The 22947-nt window shown below is 49.9% G+C and overlaps 1 protein-coding gene across 24 annotated transcripts in view; it reads left to right on the top strand.

Annotated features, from left to right (window-relative positions):
• Positions 1 to 22947, top strand: part of CACNA1C (calcium voltage-gated channel subunit alpha1 C) — a 671070-nt gene that overhangs the window by 74809 nt on the left and 573314 nt on the right. For 9 of the 24 annotated variants that reach the window (XM_036907115.2, XM_036907070.2, XM_036907097.2 and 6 more), the window contains exon 1: positions 4042 to 5211. The exons of 8 other annotated variants lie outside the window; for them this stretch is intronic. In XM_036907115.2, the coding sequence (XP_036763010.2) occupies positions 5163 to 5211 (49 nt within the window). In that variant the 5' untranslated portion in view covers positions 4042 to 5162. Of the gene's footprint in view, positions 1 to 4040; positions 5212 to 22947 lie in introns of those variants that run through there. 7 more of the 24 variants (XM_036907144.2, XM_036907083.2, XM_036907138.2 and 4 more) reach the window with 2 other exon arrangements.

The raw sequence follows: 22947 nt of genomic DNA, 5'->3' as shown, positions 1-22947 counted from the left end.
GTGGTAGAGCAGAGTGTACACAGTCTCTGGACTTGTACAACCCTGGGTTCAAATCCCAGTTCTGTCACTTACTGACCAAGCCAGCCTGGGCAGGAAAGTGGACCTGCTAGCTCCTATTTTGTACCATTGAGGCGGGTAGTAAATCTTTATGGCAGGTTGTGGGGAAGTCAGAGCATGTCATAGACACGTGACAGACCTTTCTTGCGGGGATGAAGGATGCTAACAGCTAACGTGCAGTGAACACATTGTGCATCCTACATGCCTTACCTGGGTGATTTAATGTACTTCTCACAATCACCCTAGGGGGTAAGTGCCATTGTTAGCTCCATTTTGTAGAGACTGGGCATGGAATAGACTCAGATGTCCAAGCTTAGAGCAGGGAGAGCCTGGTTCCATGCCTGGCCTGTCTCTAAAGACCAGATTCTTAGCTATGGTGAAGGGCCTGCTATTGTGCCTGACACTCACTAGGTGTCATTAAATGATGGCAATTGGTATGAATTCAACAAATATATATTGAAGGAACCTATGCTCCAGGCACTAAGTATTTACTAATGGAAACTTCTAAGCAAGTAACCTGGCCAGGGTGGGGCTGCTGCACAGAGGCATCAGTTAGGTTCCGTGGGGGAAGCCGGGCCACCTAAGTGATTGGGAGAGAGGGTTGACTGCAGGCTGAGACCTTACCCCACCGTGGAGCTGGTGAAAGTCTGCAGAAGGCTGCTGCCTCTGTGTGTGATCATGGGGCTTGAGTTGCTATCAACAGGGCCAGAGTGTGGAAGGTGAGTGGGGTGTGATGTGGGAGATGGTGAGGCCAGTGGGAAACCCCCAGGCCACGTGGAGCTGTTTGTCTCACAACTTCCAACCTTGACTATGAAATGAAAAGCTGGTGCCCCTTATGACTGACTTGGACTGGCACTTGGTGCAGGATGCAGAGCAGCTGAGGGAGAAGCTGTGGTGGAACGGGGGGTGCTGCAGGCCCATGTCACAGGGAGCGGGGCAGCTAGGCGCAGCACTGCCGTGGGGCAGTCCCTCTTTGTAGCGTGCCCTGGCCTCACCCAGGAGAGCTGCTGCTTTACCTCCCACCTCAAAGCCTCCACCAAACTCTGAGGCAGACAACGTGGAACCACATGGGAATGTTTAGATTTTTCCCAAGCTTTTCACTCTAACAAATACACTGTAATTAACAAATTCTGTATGCTCTTAATTGCTTCCAAATGAAATATTTGTGGTCACATTAAGGAATCTTTTCCAAAGTGGAACACGAGTTCTACATACATTGAGTGTCTGAAGGTACAAAGCATTATGCTAGGCACGAAGAAAAACAAACACAGTTCTCTTCTTTAAGACATTTAAAATGTAGAGTGGGCAGAGAAAAGGCACATTCATTTACAAATATTGTACTATGTAGAAATACTACACTATGTAGACAGACTGACAGAGGAAAGAAGAGAGAGTACCTTCGGCCAAGAATCAAATCATGAATGAAACACTTTCTCTGTCCCCCACTGCCTCCCAAATCCCCAAATCAGGATTCAGAATGGTTTCCGTTTGTCATGTTGTGAATTTGTTACCTCAAAACGAGCACCAGGGGCTGTGTTCCAAAGTTAGCAGCCGGGATACGGGCATACGCTGCAAGACCAAATATTTAGGAAATACCTTTTTCTGGAAAGGAAAGAGAACATTTCACAGCTGAAAAAAGAAGTGAAAAATGAAACTAAAGAAGCATGAAGGTAATATTTACTGCTAGATTTGTACAGCGTCTGCCTTCAGAAAGGCTGGCTATCAATCCAGCCTGTGCCCCTAGCACACACAAGCTTTGCTCTCAGTTATCCAGCTCTGTGATTCTAGGCAGCACATTTTACAATCATTTTACTGTCCTTTTAAATGGTTCACCCCTCCCCAGCCCCATCAACACCATTGGTCATCCCCTCTGAGAGTGGGATCATGGAACAAGCATGAGTCTGGAATCAGACATGCCTGGCTCCACAGTTCACCAGCTGGGTGACCCTGGATATGTAACATAAGTCTCTAAGTCTTAGTTTCTACATGTGTAAGATGGGGATAATAACAATAACACCTGCCTTGTAGGGGGTGATGAAAATTAAACGATTAATGCCCGTAAAGCACCTGTCATAGCTCAAAGCACCCAATAGCATCAGCTGTTACTGTTACTCCTGTACCACAGTGAGTAAAGGGGATGCAAACCAAATTTAGTATTAAACAAATAATCAGGTATATGGGCCTCTGCAACACAGGTCTATAATGCATCGTAGAGCTAAATGGAAGAAATATCTGGATTTGTGTCATTTCTAATTTTGTCTACTGAGTTGAAAATTAAGTATGAACACACCAGAATGGTAAAGAAGCCCGATTTCTCTTGTATTCAGCAAAATCTAGAGTACTGTCCACAGTAGGATGAAGATGAGTGATGAAATAGTGCCCCTGCCAGGTGGACTTACATTTTAAACTGGGGCCAAAACCCTTGGCCGAAGGGATGAAGCTGGCCTGGTGGCGTTTCAGCCCTCAACCAGGGGGCAGAGGGAGGCATTTTGATTAAGTGAACTGGAGCACCCCTGAGACTATCTCAGGTACTCATTCATTCCACACATATTTATTCAGTAAGTAGTCTGACAGACAGTTTTATGCACTTGAGATAAACTGGTGAACAAAATGGTCAAAGACCCACCGTGGAGTTTCCATTTTAGTGGGAGACACAGACATTAGCAATATAAGTAATGAATAAGGAGACTATATAGTATGTTAGACATGCCCGAAACATCATGTAAAAAGGGGAGAAGGAGGGAGTTTGGGAGCACTTGGTGGGTAGATTGCATACTGAATTATGGCGGTCAGGGCAAGCCTCATTAAGAAAGTAACATTTGAGCAGGGCTGAAGGAAGTGAGGGAGCTCACCAAATGGCTTTCTGAGGAGTGTTCCAAGCAATGGGGACAGCCAGAGCAAAGGTTTCAGTGAGAGAGAGAGAGAGAGAAAGGGGTGCAGGGTAGATGATGGATGGGGTGGGGTTCATACTGGGGGTGTTTGGGGGACAGCCAGGAGGCTGGTGTGGCTGGAGCAAGTAGGAGAGCAGCAGGAGATGACAGAGCAGGTGTATGTGGCTGTTCAGGTGGGTCCTTGTGGGCTTTACTAAGTGAAAGAGGAGCCGTTGAAGGGTCCAGCACAGAGGAGTGAGGTGATGGGGCACTGGAAATGGGTTACTCTGACGACTGTAATGGGAATATCCCAAAGGTGGGAGGGAGAGGGTGACAGCCCAGGGAGATGAGCCACTGAGGAAGCCCAGGTGCAGGATGACACTGGCTCAGAATTGAGGGCAGGGCGGAGACTGAGAAGGGCCACATTCTGGATTTATCTGAAGCTAGAACCAGGGGGGCTTCCTGAAAGGCTGAATGTGAGAGGCTGGGAGAGGGATCATGAATGACTCCTGCTTTTGGCCCCATCAACTGATATGGGGAAGGCTGTGGGAGGGACAGGTCTAGCACAGAAAATTAGGAATTCTGTGCTTGGATACGTTAGGCTCAAGACGTCTGTTAGACCAAGTTTGGCTGTGTAGCCTGGCATTCAGGAAGAGAAGTCTGGGCTGGAGATACAAATTTGATGTAGACAGTTGCTTAAAGCCACAGGCACAGGTGGGATCACCCAGGGATGAGTGTGGGTGGGGAGGTAAGGCTGTCTGAGGGCAGGAAGGCAGAGGCTTTCCCAAGAGGGAGTTGTGGGCTCCCCTGCCAGGGCTCACGAAGCCACGCCAGAGGAGCCCAGGCCTGCAGGGGGTGCCCTTGGAACCTACTGTGGCTGCAGAGACTGATGGAGAGAAATGTTTGCTTCTCCGGAAAGGAAAGGCACTCAAGTGATTCATGCTGGAGTGGCAGAAATATTGAGTAGGTAAGGATAGCCTAGCAGAACACGTGCTCGGCTGCCGCCCAGGAATTAGAAAACCTGGGTCTATTGATGTGTTCCGACACCTGGGCACCGCGGCCTTGCGTCCGAGGCCCCGCCTCCCCGGCCCTGTCTCCCTCCCCTCTCCTCTTCCTGGCCTCGCCTCTATCTGTCACTTCGACAACCTCCCTGATTATAATTGATCAAACAGAATCACGGAATCACGGCTCATTTTGCTGTTTTGTTCAGGGGCCCGATCCGCACAGAGACTCTGGGGGGCAGGCTGACTGTGTTCCTTCCTCTTGGAATTCCGCTCAACAGGCCTGCCCGGCGTGGTCGGCCGCGCAGGGACGCGCACGGACGCGGAGCTCAGCCCGGGCTGGGCTCGCGGGCCGGCGGGCCACGGGGGTGTGTCCGGCGCCCCCGCCCGCAGGGGCTCCCCGCGCAGCCCCGGGCCGCGCCTCGCCCGCTCCCCTTGACGTCATGTGGACAGAAGGCTGGCGCGGGCGACGCGGCCGAGGCCCGAGCGGGGGCTCAACTTCGGGCCGGCCCGCGCCGTGCGCCCCGCGCCTTGCATCCGGCCCCGCGCGCGCCGCCGCCACATCTGGAAGCGTTCAGCGCGTCTGCCCCAGCGCGCCGGCGGGCGGGCGCGGGCTGGGTTGGGCGGCGGGGAGCGCGGCGCTCTCGCGCGCCCGGTGTCTCCCTCTCGCTGCCTCTGCAGAAACAGCTCCCTGCCAGAACGGCGCTCGGCGCGGCGCGGCCCGGAGCGGCGGCGCCTCGGCTGCCTCCTCGCCCTCCGGAGTTGCCGGATCTCTTTGACGGCCAGAAGCCTAGGAGGGGCCGGGGAGGACTCGTCGGGAGCGGGCAGAGCCGCTGCAGCCCCGCCGGCCCGGCGCACCCTCTCCCCGCCGGGGTCCGCCGCCCCCGCCCCTCCTTTCCGCTCTCCTAGCTCTGCCTCTCCTGATTTATTTTTTCAAATGGTGTGGCCGCCGGAGGTGCGGTGCTAAATTCTTGGAAGGGGCCCGGATGTACTGAGGATGTATTACAATTTCACTAAAGGAGGCAGTAGTGGAAAGGAGCAGTTTTGGGTGTTTGATGCAATAATGGGAATCAGGTAATCATCTGAAGGGAAGAAATCCTGCAGACCCACGGCTTCCTTGACAGTGCACGAAAGCCGCCGACCTCGGAGGAGGGATTAATCCAGACCCGCTGGGGGTGTTGTGACATTTCTTCCTCTTTGTGGCTTCTTCTCCTTTTAAAACAATTTTTGGTCCATGGTCAATGAAAACACCAGGATGTACATTCCGGAGGAAAACCACCAAGGTAAGGCTGGACCCCGCCGCCCCGCCCGCGCCCTCCGCGCCCACGGGCCGGTCCCTGCGGAGTTGCCGCGTCCGCGTCCGCGGGGGGCGCCGGGCGGCAGGGAGCGCGCCAGGACCCGGGCCGCGCCGAGCCGCCGGCGAGGCCGAGCGGAAAATTCCTGGCCCTCCCCCGCCCCGCGCCCTGCTGCTCCCGAGCATGTGTTTCCGATGAAATTCCAGGCGAGGGGGAAAAGTTCCCCAAGTGTCTGCTCGGCCTCGCTGGCTCGCGCCGGCCTCAGAGCCCGAGCGCCGGCCGGCGGCGCCGGGGAGGGGGCGCCGTCGCAGGGCCCCGCCGGCCAGGGTCCCCCGCCTGGCTCCGGGCGCGGCTGGGAGCGCGCGCGCAACTCCCCCCCCTCCCGCAGGCCGCGCCTCGCCGGCTGCCCCGCGCCCCTTCCCGGGGCGGCGCGTGCTAGGGGCGGTGGGCGCCGGGGACGCAGATGAGGTCTGGAGCCCCTCTCGCTCTCGCCCGTTCCTCGCTCTCACCCACACGCACCCGCTCTCCACTGCCATTGACCCCGAGTGCGCCCACGCCCCGTGTTCTTACTCGCGCCCACATGCGGGCTAGCACCTGAGGATGGGAGCTGTTGGGACTCGGGTGGTGTGTGGGCTTTGCTTTTTCAGGTTTAGGGAAATAATGAAAGGGTGTGCCGAGCTCACGCGGCTCCACACTATTGCCCAGCGTTTTCCCAGCATCTCCATCCTTGGCATCAAGTGTTACCAGGTCCCCCTTCCCCTTTCTTCAGGGAGGAAGGCTCCCAGGTAACTCCCCACTTCCTGGAAACTTTCTCCGTCGCCCCCAGCCCATATTAACCAGTTACGATTTTTTGGCATTGCTCAGCAATTAAGCTTGTGATGGAGGGTGAGGGACATTCTCGCTGGAGAGGGACAGCCTGCAGCTTCGTCTCTTGCCTTTTCTCCGTGGCTTTCTCTGTCTCTTCGGGTGTAGTCTCTCCCTTTCTCTCCCAGTTTCCCAAGCCTCCCTGTTTACACTCTTCCTGAAAACCTGTGACTTGCTGGGGTGCTTGAAGGGATCCTCTGAGGACCAACCTGGCGGAGGGCTTGTCTCCATGGCCCTTCTTTCCAGCCTCCTCCCTCCTTTTTCTCCCATCTCCGCCATTTGGGGACAGAGCCCCTACCCTTTAGAGCCCAGGGCTGCCTGGCTGCCTCCCTGCTGGTCTCCATCCATCCTGAAACCGATCTCAGGGCCAGTTGTCCCTCAGCTTTCCAGCCGGGGTGGCAGTGTGGGGCTTTCAGCCTCTTTTGGTAAAAGGAATTCTGTCATGGGCCACAGGTCCTAGGGTGAGCAAGGGCTTTGAGGTCCCAAGGCAGCGTCTGTTCCTGGATTTTGATTCCATGCCCCCTAGCCATCACCTGCTCCTGTCCCTTCCCTGCTGATGGAGTACAGGGTGGATTGGAGGGAAGGGATGAGAGACACAAAGGAAAGGGTGATCCTTGTGAAGAGTGGGGATGGGTTTCTCTCCTTCAGCCCTGCACTCAGTCTAAGCAGCCTGAAGAAGGGCGCTCAGGAGTATGCCCTTACTGTCACCAACAATGGCAGGAGACTGTGGTGATGATTGTTCACAGGATGACAGCCCCAAGTAGTTTGTAGCATCTCCAGTTGGTGCAGGAGCAGCTTCTCTGAGCCCTTCTCCTTCCTTACTAGTGCCCCATGTCCCCCGGCACCCCCTCCTTGCACACACATGCAGGGAGCAGACATGAAAAGTAGAAGCACCGATTGGGTAGCTTTGTGGGAAAAATGGAGGGAGAGAGCAGTGAGCGGCAGCTCCACAACATGCCAACAACACTATGGCAACCTGCATTCCAGCTCGCTCCCTTGAAACTGCAGTGATTATATAATTCACAGGAGCAGTTTTGCCTCCATCCCTGGATGCGGTGCTCAGGTGAAAGCAGCGGGGCCCCGTCTCCCTCCATTTCCTGACCCCTCTTCCCTGGCCTTGGTGTTGCCAGGTGGTTTGGGGCGAGGCAAGGGGAGGAGAGGGGAGCATGGTGGTAGTGGGGAAGGGCGTGAATATGTACAGGGAAGGGGTTGCTTGGCTTAATAACCAAAAGGGTGAGAGAGAGGGGAAGCCAAGTGATTACTCAGATCAGTGGTGGTGACCGACCAGAGCAGACACTGAGAAAGTTGCCATTGCAGTGGCTTCACATTCTTTTCTTCCTGATGGACTTGAAGGCACTGAGTGCATCAGCCAGCCCATCTTCCCCCTGGCTTTCCAGCGTGTGTGTGTGTGTGTGTGTGTGTGTGTGTGTGTGTGTGTGTGTGTTGAGAGTTGGGGATGGAGACCTGGAGGCTCGCTGAGGCACTGGTGTGTGTGTGTGTGTGTGTGTGTGTGTGTGTGTGTGTGTGTGTGTGTGTGTGTGTGTGTGTGTGTGTGTGTGTGTGTGTGTGTGTGTTGAGAGTTGGGGATGGAGACCTGGAGGCTCGCTGAGGCACTGGCTTCCGACCCTTGGTTTCAGGCTGGGAGTGGCTCATGTGGGCCTGGCCTCACCTCCAGCGCCCTGTCTGCGCTGGTCCCACGCCAGTCTCCCACTTTTCTGGGCTGATTTTCCATTGCAGGCTCCAGCTAGCAAATGAGTTTCTTAATAGTCAACCATTTAGCAAATAAAACATCAGAATGTCCCTTATCTGCTGGAGACAAGGCACAGGGGAGAAACATGTGTTCTGGGAGTAGGAGACGCACTGTGCTTTCCTTTTAACTACTTAGCAATAAGGCAGAAGAGTGATCATCATAATAAAGTAATAATAATGAGGATGATTGCTGAGTCCCTACAAATGGGCAGCAAACGATGTTGCTTCCCCCTCAGCTTGTCCAGGTTAAAGAAAACAGGACATTAGCTTCTTTCTCTGGCTGTTGCACGGAGGAAACTGGAGAAAAAAGGGCTGCTGAGGTTCCAAATAGCATTCCTAGTATTGCTTGAACACTTCCCAGTGCATCAGAACACTACGTAATAGAACATATCCCAAGAATCAATTATTCATTATTGCCCTAGAGTACGGGCTCACAGTATTTAAATATGTGTCTGTACACATGCACACACACACACACACACACACACACACACACGCTCACACACACACACACACACACACACACACACGCTCACACACTGAATAAGGAGCAGCTACTTTAAATAGATTTGCGCTGTGGGGACCCAGTGCATTGGGAGGAGGAATGCCGACTCCAAAGACTGTTTGGACCTTCCTTCCTCCTATCAAGTGGAGAATTGTTCTCTACAGGTAGATGCCACAGGTATAGTACTTTGCAGATGAAATGGTGAGCCGTTATCCCTGCAGCCATCTCTCTGAGTCTTGTTGATGACTTAGGACTCTTCAGTTTTCTCTGACTTAAAACTGCCAGAGGTGAGGCCTTCTGGGTTTATAAGACCTGTACTAAGGAAGTCCAAGGAGCATGTCTAGTGAGGATTTTGAGGCCCTGCTCATCTTTGTATTCTCTCTTCCTTGTACAGGCCCTAGCTCATCCCAGGCCTTATTCCAGGGCTGAATGAATGCATGCCCAGCAAAACTTGAAGTGGATGTGGTTTCTGCCTCTTCCAGTAGGTGGCGCTCCAGGGCTTAGGAGTCCGGAACGGGGCACTCTCGTGGGTTTGGTGTGGAAAGCTGTCAGAGGGTCTGCAGAGAATTGGCTGTGTGCTGTGCCTCTTTGATCATGCCTATACTTGCCCGGGGCGCATGGCCCCAGAGACCAGTGTGTGCCCCCGTGCTGCCACACACACCAGAGGCGCCCTGGTATGACTGCGTCCCTCAGTGACCTTGCCAACCTTGGGTAATGAAAACGCACTTTGGATTTCTCCCACTCTATTTCACACTCTTACCTCAGAATTTTGTTTACCTCTAGCGCAGGCAGCATCCCACAGAGCCTTGAGGCAGCCTTTTGGGGGATTTGCTGAACTTGTTATGGCCATACATTAATTTTCTCTGTGATTTACCAGGGATGGTTTATTAACCAGAGGGACTGGTCCCCAAGCCCAGGGGAGCATGTTGCAACCAGAAGTTTGGGATCTGGAAATCTTAACCTATAGGGTTACAAAGCTTGTCACTTAAAAGGCAAGAAGACATTTTCCTAACTTTATTAGGGAAAAAGCACAAAAACAACTGGGTACACTTCACAGCTGATTTCTGTTTATGAGTCTGGCTGGTCTCCTGCTGGGTAATGGCAGGAAAGCTCCTGAGACCTAGGTTAGGAAGTAACTGAGATTTGTTCTCATTTCCAGGGATGTTTTCCAACTCCTGCTGTATTCTGTCCTATCCCTTTGTTCCCTTGGCTTTTTAGCTGCTGAGGCGAGTTCTCTGAGGTAGAGAAGCCCTGGCCACCTTGTTAAGAAGGGCTGAGTGAGCCACTGACAGCGCTTTCTTCCTTTTACAATTATTCTCCCTTCCCAGGGTTGCAGCTGTTGGTCACACAGCAGTCCAGGTCAGCCAGCATCATCCCAGCTGTTCCTTCCTGGGACTCTGAAATCAGTGCTCAGCACCCAGAATAAGGAGACAATTTTGTTTTCCAGTATGGGCTAAGCTGATAGATTGTTTGGGAAACACCTGGAGACTTAACAACAAGATGAATTCACAAAATATTCAGGCTGATTTAGTCTCTTTCTAGCCTCAGTCCTCACGGCTGCCTGAGTGGAAGTTGGGCTTTGTGGGGAAGAGCAGAAGACTGATGTAGAAAAGGCATGGGGGTTATTTTGCAAAATATCAGGTGCTAAATATTTAGTGACATGAGTGCTAAACATTCTGATAATGAAACAACACACCAAGCCATGGCTGTCATCATTAAAATAATTTGGCAAACACCTGTTTACATGTACCTCAAGGTTAGATACTGTAGAAAACAAGTGACAGGGGCCCTCTGGGAATATGGAATGCTGTGTTCTGTGCCGTTCCACAGCCAGGCACATAAACTTTAAAAAACAAAGTGGAGGGTTGAGGCAACTACTGTGATTGTATGAACCCAAAAGCTTGTCCCACGGAAGAGGACTTCGATGTCTAATGCCCAGATGGGGTGGGTGCTCCCCATCTGATGAAGACCAGGCTTTCCTGACCCAGCACAGATGCCCGCGGAGTGGCTCAGCAGAACTCTGTTCTTCTCTGCCCCTGTGGTTTAGGGCACTTGGAGGCAACACAGGACTGAGCTGTGTCCGCTTCCCAAGGGCCCTGGACAAGAGCCTGGCTGTGGTTCCGGTGTGCACATGACCCTGCAGGTGGGGGCCCAGGAGGCCTCACCGAGGAGCAGAGCTGGAGGTGGCTGGGAGCTTCAGGGAGTGGGCTGGTGGGAGACAGGAGGACAGGAGGCAAAAGTGGCCCACCTGATGGGGATGTCCATGGGGGAATATGGGGAACACCGTCACTACTTGTGGAACACAACTAAGTTTAAGTGGGACTTTAAGGGACATAAGGAGAGTGGTTTGGGCCTGGAGGTCAGGAGTCAAGCAGGTTGAAAATAGGCCCTTACTTCCCCGAGACCAAGGGAACTAAAGAACAGTTAATCTGGCTCTGAACGGAGGATGAGAAAAGGGGGGTTAACTGGCTACCACGACACGTTCTCTTTGGACTGGTCTTGTGCTGTGAGTGTGTGAGTGTGTGTGAGTGAGTGTGTATGTGAGAGTGTGTGTGTGAGTGTGGGGGGTGGGGGGAGAGGGTGGTTCTAGACTCACGTGCTTTAAAGGGTTTGATAGAATACATAGGATGTAACTGAAGGGACCTTAGGGACAATCGCTGTTTCCAGTTGAGAAAATAGTCTTTCAAAGAGTCAGAAAACAAGGCCTTCAGTCTGTTTCTGCTCCCGCTTTCCCTTGAGCACACTTGGTGTGTGCTAAACCCTCTAAGAGGGCATTGCCTAGTGTTTCTGGTAAAATCTGGGCCAGTAGAACTCCCAGCCTCTTCCTAACCATGCCCCCACCTTTAAATTGGCTCCAGCTCATTTCAGAGGTCACGTTTACAGACAGAATCGGGTGAGGTGGGGGAATCTGTCATTGGAAAGGTGTAGTTTCTTGGACTACAAAGTAACAGCCCATGCACATCCATGAGGAACTGCATCAAAATCAGAGCATTATTCTGGCTGCCAATAGACAGGCCTCGAAGCCTTTCTTACTTGCTCTCTACCTTTGTGCCTGTGAAGGCTTGTTTTGGCCTCTGAGGGGTGATGAGAAGCTAGGCTGTGCCTTCGCACTCCCCTTGGTGGGCTGTTGGCAGTTGCACATGGACCGGCCTGCTTTTCTGTTGCACAGGGCATGGAGATGTGGATTAACTGCAGAACTGCAGGGCCGAACCCATGGGGACATGTAGGTTGCAGCGGACCAGAGGACAAGCTGCATGGACACCACCTGGGCTGGAGGAACAAAGGCTTCTCCTTGCTTCCTTGTCAGGTTGGGCTCCTAGGACCTCTGACCTCTTTCCAGGAGACATTTAAATAAGCTGAGTGGCTTAAATTCAGCACATGGAAGGGAATTCATCTACATCCTGCCTCTGACATCCTCATCTTCCTTGAGACATTCGTTGACTGAATTGTTTGGTAGTCTTATAAATCATCTCCAAGAACCTGGATGGCCTTTGAGGCTGACTTGATCTCTAGCTTTAAGACAGAGGCATGCGCCAACTCCCCCTTGGAGATGTGGCCTTTGGGATCCCTGGAGGAAGCCACCATTTCAGAACATAGTGTTGCGATAATTTCATGAAATATTCAAGCTGCCAATTTGCCAACAGGGGTTTCTTTTAATACTCTCGGCTACACTTGGTGTTGCACGCTTGAACCTAGCTAAAAGGAAGATAAAATAATCTTGTCTCCTGTCCTTTAAAGAACTAAGCCAAAATGCAGACAGTGAGTGAGTGTTCTTCCCCTTATAGCCTGTGGGCAGGAATGTTGACTTGATTACTCAATTAAGCTCTATTTACTTTGTAACCATTGTGTCGTGTTCAGTCATTTATATTGTGTTTTTTTTTCCTTCCAAAATAATCCACGTTGGGCTAAAGATGATAGTTAGCAAAAGTTTAAAAAATAAATAAAAACAGGGCTGCAGCTAGAAAAATGACTGGGGTTGTATTCTTTGACTTGTCTCTTTCTCAGTTTTGAAGTACTCAAATTTCATATTTCTCATCTATAAAATGGATATAATAATCCTTAGCCAGTCTGCTTCGCAGGGCAGCGGGAGACTCTAAAGGGGGAAGGAGTGTAAGCCACCTTGCAGACATCAGTCACCCTCAGCTGAGAGCAGAGCAGAGCAGTTGGGAGAAGCAGAGCCACAGAACAACAGTCAGAGCTGCTCAGACACCTTGGTAGGTGGTGGCGGATGGCTGACAGTATTCAAATTTTGAGCCTGGAAATGTAAAACAAAGAGAAACAGAGTGTGGGGTGGTCTGGCTGACACCAAAATATCAAGGATGGAGAGAAAAATCAGTCAAGATAGGCCTGGTATTCTGGTTTTCTTAAAAATTGTCGGCCAGCCTGAGGCCAGGAGGATCCCAGGGCTTTGAGGCACCCGGGCTCCAAGGCACCCAGACTGCTGTTTCCACCCAGAGGGTCAGGCCCCAGGATGCAGGGTTCCCTTATGCCCAGCAGCTGTCCGCATGCCACATGGCACTAGGCTCCCTGCCTTCAGCCTAGGGTCCAAAGCTAGACTGGCTGTAAGTCCTCTGATGGTCCAAATATTTGGAGTTAGGGCCAGGAGAGCAGGAACACTGCCCCCTCTCCACCCCTCCACCAGGGAAAGCATACATCGCCGTACTTTCCAACCCGAATTCCCCAAACTTAAACACAGCTCCTCGGTACAGAAGGACAAACTGCGGAGAAAAGAAAACTTTGCTTCAAATGTAAACCTTGGCTTTGGAAAATAAACCACATTAAAAAAATATATATATATATAGCTAAAGTGCTGGAGGTTGTAAATAAAGAGAGGGAACTGTTCTATATAGCATCTTGAGACACTTATCAAAATAGGAAAGGGCTTGAATTTCACATCTTAAGTGAAAGATTAGCCTTTAATTTCCCAAAGCAAAAATAATCTTGTCATCAGAAAGTGTGCTGGAAAACTTGCATTAAAGTTTGTGCCTTGCTCTCTTCACCCCTCCCCGGCCCCAGCCTCTGGGCCTATGATCTGCAGAGCCATCCATATTTCCATTTAAAAAAAAAAAAAAAACCTACATTGAAGTATAACATCTACTTTTTAATATTCCTAGAATGGGCAGGAATAATAACTACCACTTTTGGAATACTTCAGGTGTCTCCAAAAATGTTCTTCATGAACTTAGTGTCATTTCATCTTTATGTCAATGCTATGAGGGAGATGTTAATGACATTTTTCAAATGAAACCGAGGACCAAAGATCCTAGGTGATGTGGCCAAGGCCACCCAGACCCTGCTGGAGCTGGGAGTGAAATCCAGGTCTGTTAGGTTTGCAAAGCGTTTGTTCTTTCTAGTGTTTCTCCACGTGGGGAGAGGAGAAAGGGAGGCCCCCTACCTACCCATCTGGGAAACATGACCTTGAGCTGGCCGTGGGGAACCTTGCTTGGATTGGCCTCTGCTGGCCACGGTCATGGATTAACGTGCCATGATGGCTGCTGTGTGGCTATGACACGCCCCTCCTCATCGTCCCATTCTCTAGCTACTCATTGGTCCCATCATTTCTGCCTGGACCCTTGGCTTCTTCAAATCCCTTGGTAGACCTTACAGAATACCTAGATCAGGAAGCCTCCACCTTGAGATGAGGCCTTGCTTTACCACCTGTTCTCAGACTGTCTCCTCAGCAACTCCCTTCTGGAAAGTAGACTCTCTGTTCTTGAACAAGATTCTAATGATCAGGGAACCATCATCACAAGCTGAGCCTCCTGGACTTCATGCTATATGCATGTATTGTATGTCTGTTTAAATAACATCTGCATGGAGATATAATTCACATACCATAAAATTCACCCTTCAAAGTATACACTTCAGTGGTTTTAGTATTTTTACAGATGTGTGAGACCCTCACCACTAATTCCTGAACATTTTCATCCCATTCCCACTGGCAGTCGCTCCCATTCCCCTGCCCTCCAGCCCCTGGCAGCCACAGACCAACTTTCTGTCTTTGTGGATTTTCATGCATCATTGACAGCAATAATGATTCTACAATCAGAGCCCATCTGTGTTATACACATCTCACACATTTCAGATCTAGGTATGTTATGACACTCCGTGATAAATGATGGAGTCAAAGGGAAGCACCCAAGATTAGTAGGGACCTGGGTGTCATTTGGAGATGAGATTAATCACATTCAGCTGCATGAAAAGTGGTTTTAAGATTTATTTCTTTTAACTATCTTGGTAAAGCTAAGTCTGTAAGTCACATGTACTGCTAGTTGAAGATGTGAATTATGACCTTTTAAAATATACATAACACAATTTGTCATTATCCATTCTTAAGTATACAATTCAGTGGCATTAGTTATATTCACCATGGTGTACAAGTATTGCCACTGTTTCCAAAACAGTTTCATCCCTCCAGACAAAAACTCTGTAACCACTAAGCAATAACTCCCCATTCCTTCCTCTCTGCAGCCTCTGGTAGCATCTCACCTACTTCTGTCTGTATGAATTTGCCTGCTGTAGGCATTCATATGAGTAGAATCATACAGTATCTGGTCTTTTGTGTCTGGCTTCTTTCACTTAGTGAAATGTTTTCATGGCTCATCCATGTTGTAGCTTGTGTTAGAATTTCATTCCCTTTCATGGCTGACTAATATTCCATTGTGAGTGTGGACTCACATTTTGTTTATCCCATTATCAGCTGATGAACACCTGGGTTGTTTACACCTGCTGGCTGCTGTGAATAATGCTGCAGTGAACATCCTATATAAGTATCTGTGTGAGCCCTTGTTTTCAGTTCTTTTGGGTATACGCCTAGCAGTTGAATTGCTGGATCTGAATTATGACTTTTTAGTTATAAAAGCACATTTCCTCATGTGGCTCCTTAGTTTTGAATCCTGTGTAGATGAGAATATAGTATTAGGAAATCCTATTGTGTCAGGAATGAGGGTCTAGTATTTTCTCTAGGCTCCCAGGGCCTACATCAGAAATTTGACTTTAATTAGGTGTTTAACAGTCTAGCAGCTGCCTTTTGATGAGGAGTGACTGATATGTCTATTCCAAAAATAATGAAGGTCTCTAGACTGAGTTCGGCATGCACCCCCAAGCCGACTGGGCATTGGAACTCAACAGGAAATGGGCATTTGGCAAGACAAAGCTATTTAGTCTGACTCTTGTCTCTCTGCCTGCCTGCTCGTCTAGCCTAGGAGTACCCATGCCTGTGGACACGGTATCCAGTGTGCTGATCACGGCCTTGGGAGAGTTTGGCTTCTGCCCCCTGTGGCTGGGTTGAGTCCCCCTGAGTGGCTGCTGCGTGTTGGTGCTGGTGAGGGGATAGCATGGCCCGTGATGGGGCCTCTCTCACCCAGCCCTATGGCTGCTGAGGGGGAAGCCCTGTCTCGGGGCTCTCACCTGCTCCTTGCACATCCACAGCCTACCCCCTGGAGCAAATGAGGAAAGAGTGAGGACAGGAAGAGAGAAGGGAGTGGGTGGGCGAGGGGAAGCAGTCCCGGGGCAAAGGAGAAAGGGCCTGGGTACAGCCTGGAGGCCCCATGACTGACTCAGGAGCCACTTTCTGGTCTTAAGATGGCTATTTTTTTGTAACTGTTTTTCCTACAAATAATAACATGACCCATATTCCAATTGTCCTAAAATACCTTTTAAGTCCTTAAAATCCATTGACATAGTTTTATTCTCATCTTCCTGGTTAAGGAAGGTAAAAAAAAACTAGTCAAAGTTTTTTTTTTTGTTTTCTTTTTTTTTGAGAGAATATTGTATGTTAGACTTTATCTTGTGTTCACCTTTGGTGGTCTCATATATGTTAACTTCATTTATTCCTTAGAAGTCCATTAAAATTTGACAGTTTTCTGGGGACAGAATGGGCTAGGATCCCCATTTCCTGACTCTTTTGTGGCCTGCCTGTGTCATCTGTTAGAGCACCGTGCCCTGACTTACACACGGCTCTCAGAGCCTCATGTCTGTTGAGCTGCACACATCTCCACGAGCCTGTGCGTCTTTCACTGATACCCACTTCTCTGATGGATGGGTTCAGCTGGGGCACAGGTGTGTGTATTTCTCAAATTAGCAGTGCTCAGTGTGCTAAGACAGAAATGCAGGTGGGCCTTTTGAAGGCCAATACACTTGGTTTAATCCAACTATTAGTAAATTCCTCCATGTGGGCCCTACCTCCACATCGCCCTCCTGGTCCTGCTTACAGGTGTGTCCTGGCCACTGCCCAGAGCTAAATGTTGCATAGCGTTTCCTCCAAGGTCAAAGCCTGTGTTGCCATGTCTGGCTGCCCAAGACATCCCAGAGATCTGAGGGGATTACAGTGATTTAGATCTCCTGTTTGGTCTGCAGTGGATAGATCTTGTGGCTCTGTTTTTCAGTTATTTAAAAGACAAAAATTTTGACCTATGCCCAGCTGTCTGAAAGACCAGGAGATAAGAAGACATTTCCCAGGATAAACTGACTGTGAAATGTCCCTGAAAATGGGATATCTCATGCCAATTGTAGCAAAAACAATCCTAAACTGTTTTAGTCCCCTCCCAAAATTGGGATGGTTAGTCAGTCACAAAAAGTTACTGAGTGTCTGCTGTCTGTAAGGCAGTTTGCTCATAGGATCTCTCTGGATTCAAGGAGACTTAAAAGGTTATGGCCCCTCAGTTATCCCTTCCTGTAGGGAGTGTATAGTCTAGTAGGAGCTAAGATGCACACCCACATGTACAGACACATGGACACCCACAACTATAATAAAAAGCAGATAATGCTTGATGTTGCAAGGAGGCTCATGGGTTTCTAGCAGGACAGTGATATAGTCAGATGAAATAAGTGGAGAAAGCATACATGAAGGTGTTTACATGGCTGGACCCTGAAGGGTCGACAGAAATAGGGCGACGAGGAGGGGTGCACATTCCCCACAGGAAGAATGGTATAGTCAATAATGTGCTGATAGGCATATGCATTGAATTTTTTTTATTAAAGTATGATTAATATACACTCTTGTGAAGGTTTCACATGAAAAAACAATGTGGTTACTACATTTACCCATATTATCAAGTCCCCACGCATACCCCAATGCAGTCACTGTCCATCAGTGTAGTAAGATTATGCATTGAATTTTAAAAGAATCGTGAGTTGAGTTGGATTAGCACTCAGGTCATGTATGAGGGAAAGTGGGAGAGGAGGTTGGCATGGCAGGAAAGGTGGTACACACAGAGGGCCCTGGCGTCAGGCTGGAGGGTTCGCACTGCATTTGGTGGGCAGTGGAGGGCTGTTTACAGTGTTTGAGGGAGAAGTGGTGTGGTCTGAGCTACTCTTCCAGAAAGGGCCCAACAGCAGGATGGAGGATGAGGTGGGGGCGCTCAGATGGCAGGTTCAGGGGCAGCTCCAAGCCTGTGCTAAGTCCAGGCTGGGGAAGGAAGAAGGGTTGGGGGTCCTTTGCTGTCATCTAGACAGTGAGGGTAGAGGATGCGTTTGGGGGCCAAATGGAGGATAACCAGCATATGTGCAGAGTCAGAGTTCATTTAAAGGTGGCATTTATAGCTGTGCAAGTGGATGACATTATAAGGCAGGAAGAGAGAGGAGGAAGGATAAGGGGCTGAAGGCGGAGCCTTGCTTAAGGACGGGAAGGAGATGAAGTGGAGGCGGAATGGGCTGCCATGGGGCCCTGGGGTGGGGAGGCAGGACCACTGCCGCCTGTGGGATGGAGTGGCACGTGGGCGAGTCGTGAGCTGGGAGAAGCCCTGCTGGGTCCGAAGTCCTGCACGTCGCCAGGGGACTGTGGCCTCAGAGCGGCTGCTGCCCAGCAGATTCCCCGGTGCTGAGGAGAGGTGGGTGGGTGGGGCGCATGGGGACCACCCTTCGGAGAATTCTGACTGTGAATGGAGAGAGAAGAGATGGCTTTGTGTGGGCAGGGGAGTACCTGGGTCCTGGAGGAGGGGGAGCAGGGCCCTGAGGGGGATGAGGCAGTGGGGTGGAGTTGAGCTTGAAGAGACAGAAAACAGTAACAGCCAGCAGACAGGAGTGGGGCACCCCACAGAAAGCACTGGGTACCCCGGGCCAAGAGGGAGGCCAGCTGAGGGCAGGAAGCATGAAGTGGGGCCTGGCAATGACCAGCATTCTGGAGAAAGGTGTCTCAGAACTGAGCTTGGCAAAGTGAGATGGGCATTACCCAGGTCAAGGAGGCACAGGGCTCTAGTTCTGTGAGGGGAAGAGCGAAGCTAGAGCTGGTGTGGGGGAGTTGAGGTGGACGGCGGGAATGGAGGGCCCGGGGCACGTGACTGTAGCAGGATTGGGGGGTCTGTTCCTATGGACTGTTAGTCAGTAGCTGGTTGGTCCCTTGAGCTCTGAGTAGGTACACAGGGGGGCAGGTGGACCTTCTCTGGGGAGCGTGAGAACAGGAAGAAGGTGGCGAGACGATGGTAGTGTAAGGAGGGTCAGTAGGGGATGGGAGAGAGATGCCCTGTGTGTGTGTGTGTGTGTGTGTGTGTGTGTGTGTGAGGAAGGAAAGGCACCTGGAGATAAGCTTGCTGGAGGCTTCACAGTCTGGCTTTCTGGGAGTCTTCTGGACACGGACACCGACATGGGGCCCTTGGTCCAGACGTCTGAGGTTATGCTCAAGGCATGGATGGAAGGAGGTAGGGCTCTCAGGACTGGGGTCCAAGTGGGCATCGAACAGCAGGCTGTCACGGACTGCCTTGGGCATTGTGGACAAGGAGCTCACACTGCTGGCCTCAGTCATGGCTCAACAGTGGAGAGGAGTGCTCTGGGTCGTCCAGGCCAGAAGTACCCGCCTGAGGGTGGCTACCCAGAAAGTGACCTGCCTCCATGTTGTTCCCAGCCCACCTCCCTACGCCCCCATCCACACCAGCAAGACTTCCCAGCCTGAGCCTGTGATGTTGGTTCTCTGGAGAACTGGTTAGCCTTTGTGGAGGGTTAAGCCCTGTGATTTTATATCCTTATAATGATACCAATTATCAAAATGAGAATGGAACATTTAATTTTTTTCTTTATCCCTTACTCTCTTGTAACCCACAGCAAAAATGTTACAAACTACTGGAAAACTTCAGGTTGGATCCCATTTAAGCTTTGCAATGCCTGGATTTGCCTGTGATTGAGAAAGATATGATATCCCATATGTTTAATGAAGGTTGTGAGTTTTTAGTGCCAAGGACAATAGCACTCTGCCGAGTGGTGCTGAATTCCTCTTGATCTAGGAACAAGTTAAAGGTTAGGCAGCACCCCCACACTCTGCCTGTCCTTGTCGTAGGGCAGGGAGAGGCCTGGCAGGTGGTGTCAGAGACCAGAAGGCCCTTCCTAGGGCAGTGGCTGCAGAGGCTTGGTGCCTGCGAGTCGGGGAAACTTCCATGTGGGTTCTCTGCACTGACCATTGCACTGGTGTCCCTGAAATGCACAGAATGCACAGTCTAGTGACCCCAAGTCCTTCCTTTTCCCTCTGGTTCCCTGCACGCACCCCCACCTCTTCCACCTCTGATAGACCTGACCAGAGGGTGGGATAACCACGGAGAGGGTGGGACTTTTATCTCGAAGCACATTTTCTCTGCCTTTCTGAGCTAAGGAAGGAGTGTCCGTTGCCTCTCTGCCTGCCCGGAGACAGTGTGTTATGACAACCGTCTGGCGCTTTGCATGGCCACCCCTGTGGCCACCAGTTCACCCTGTCTGGCCTCATCTGGGAAATCCAGATGAGTTCGGTCTTATTCTGGTGAACCTCAAGGGCAGCCTGACCCCAACTTGATCTCTCGCTGGGTCCGGGCAACAGAAGGCTTTGGGTTTTCCCCTTTTTCCATTCCAGGGAAACTTGGGCAGAATGTGCTGTTTTCCTCTGCAGGGATCAGTTGTGAATGAGCTTGGAGGCCGATGGACAGTTGATGCCTGCTGCTGTCACTTTCCAGACAACTGGTCCTGGGCATTTCTTGGGCGTTTGAGTTGGCTGTTGTAGAATGAGGGAGGAGGAGAAAAGAAAATCCTGAAGAAGAAAATGACAAAATGTTCCTGTGTGTTGGGTGAAGCAATGGAATGTGTCTGGTGTCCCTGAGAGCTGGGCAGCACTCTCCTCTGAGGCGTCCACGGATGTGACAGTGTGTAGTCATGGCCGTGCACACTTGGCCCTTGGACAGGCACAGGCCAGTGACTCTTATGGGCTTACAACTAGCCTGAGTCCCATTTGAAAGGGAGAGGATAAAATGGCAATAAAGACCACCTGGCTTGTGCTATTCAGGCCCAGAAGGGAATGAACAGAAATTCTAGACCAAAGACTCTTGGGAAAGGTTCCTCTAACACTTGGGGGCCAAATGCTTATAAGTTCTTTGACAGGGATCTGCATGTGTGTGCCTGTTGTGTGTACATGCCTGTGAGAGAGAAGCAGACTGGAAGAGAGAGCAGCAGGAACAGCCTGACAGCTCTGGCATGTTGTCACCAGGTGCAGGCATATCTGGGCGCAAGGAGACCTGTGTTGAGATGTGCCTTTACCTCTTGCTTTGGCATTTTGGTTGAATGATTTAACTTCCACATGTCCGGAGATCAGCATCTGCTACTCCCCAACTCCCCAGTGAAGAGTCTTAATTCTTTAACCCCATTTGTAAATTGCTGTTACTTGAATATTGCAAAAGGATTAATTGAAATACAGCAGGAGAGAAGTTTGTGTGTCTAGCACTTAATGTGCTGTCAGCTGTAGTGTAGGCTCAAACGCTTAAGGAGTATTTCTGATGTAAGTTTTCTCTAAGAAAGAATGTGTTGGGGGTGGGGCAGGAAGGTAAAACAACCCTGCTCGAGGACTTCAAAAATGGACCAGAGGAAAAAGGCTTTGGGTTTTAAAGTTATGGGGATGCTCTGTGTTTCCTTGACCTGGTGTACAAAACTATTTGGGGGGTTCTTGAATTGGGGATGCATTATCTTATGTGTAGTAGATGGGGCCAGGACATCATACCTGCTTCCAAGGAAGTCTTTGAGAGGAAGCTTATTGCACCCTGCATTCTCTTCCTCTCATCTAGGTTTCTTTCCTTCATACTGAAGCTTGTGTTTTGTAGTTCTTTCAACAATGGTCTGTGGGGGTCAACTTCCTCAGTCTTTGTTTGAAATTGTTTTCCTTTTGTCCTCACTCTTGAGCGATGGCTTAGACCCAGAATTCTGTCAGCTGTGCTCTTCTCTCAGCAATTTGAGGATATTCCATTATCCTATGGACTCTACTGTTGCCAATCAGAAGTCTGCTGTAAGTCCAAATCACTATTCTGACATTAAAAAATATATTATTTTTGGCTGTAGTGTTATGCAGTTTTACAATATTGTGTTAATACATACATTAAAAAAAAACCTTACTTGAGACTTGGTGGGACATGTCTATCTAAGGATTCATATTATTCCCAGTTTTGGAAAAGAATTCTTAGTAGTTTTCAAATATTGCCCATTCCCTAGTCTTTCTATCTTATTCTTCTGGAACTCAATTATTAGAATGTGCCTCTTTCTCATTTTAGCATTTCTCTTAAATGCTTTTCCACATCCTATATTTGATTATTTCTCTTTGCTATGTTCTGGGTAATTTCTCCAGCTCTGTTTTCCAATTCACCATTTTTTTCTTTGTTTGTTGCTAATCTGATGGTTAGCCTTTAAATGAATTTTTATTGTTAATGACAATTTTATTTCTAAAAGTTCTACTTTGTTCTTTTTCAAATCTTTTGTTTTTTTTCCATAGTGTATTTTCTCCCTTTTTGGTTCCTATTCTATTCTTTAGTACTCTGCAACTTTAAATATATATACTATTCATAGTATATTTCAGGTTACTTTGTCTATCTGAGCCCTTGGGGAATGGTTATCCTGTCACTTGTATACCCCCATTTCCACGGATGGTGGTACATTTCCTTCCGTGAGGTATGCATTTTGGGTATGAGCCCATCTTACTTGTGAATTGTTTTCCCCACAAGGTTCCAAGGACCCTGAAATGTGGGGATGCTGCTGTAGCCCCACTTTGCATTTGCCTCCAGGGGGTAATCTTGGTGGTTTCAGTGGCCTAAAGGCAGTTTTTAGTACGGGCTTCTTGATGTGGAGGGCCCACAGCATACTGGGGCTTTACTTTGTCCTGAGGAAAAATTCATGTCTAGAATCTCAGTCAGAGACGAGCAGAACGTGTATGGAGAATGGCCTGATTCCTACAAACAGGAAACACCTTTATGTTTCTGCCATTGCCACACTCAGGTCTGCTCTGTCGGCGCTCCCTTCTCTGCCCTTTCATGACATCTCAGGCCTGTCTGAGCTTTCCATGCACATTCAGGTGGCAGAACAGTCTCATTTCAATAATTAGGACTCATGTTACAGACATCAAACTGCTCAGACTACTGCAGGCCTTCCCATGGCTTTCAGACTTGTATGGGGGAAGAGAGTCATAGCCTGTTGATTCCTCTTTCTAGATCTTCTCCCCACCCTCACCCCCACCCCACTTGTGGGCTGCTGGGATTAAGGCAGAGGAGGGGGGCAGAGGAAATAAGGCTAAAGTCTCTCTTCTTGGTGCTGGTTTTGCCTGACAGTGACTGTCCACCATGCTTTCTGTGATGGCAGCCACCCAATCCTGCCTCTTTTTTCAGGCACATTTGTAG

Source organism: Manis pentadactyla, chromosome 14 (assembly GCF_030020395.1).
Source record: "Manis pentadactyla isolate mManPen7 chromosome 14, mManPen7.hap1, whole genome shotgun sequence".
Lineage (NCBI taxonomy): Eukaryota > Metazoa > Chordata > Mammalia > Pholidota > Manidae > Manis > Manis pentadactyla.
This window is presented reverse-complemented; position numbering and strand designations above follow the sequence as displayed.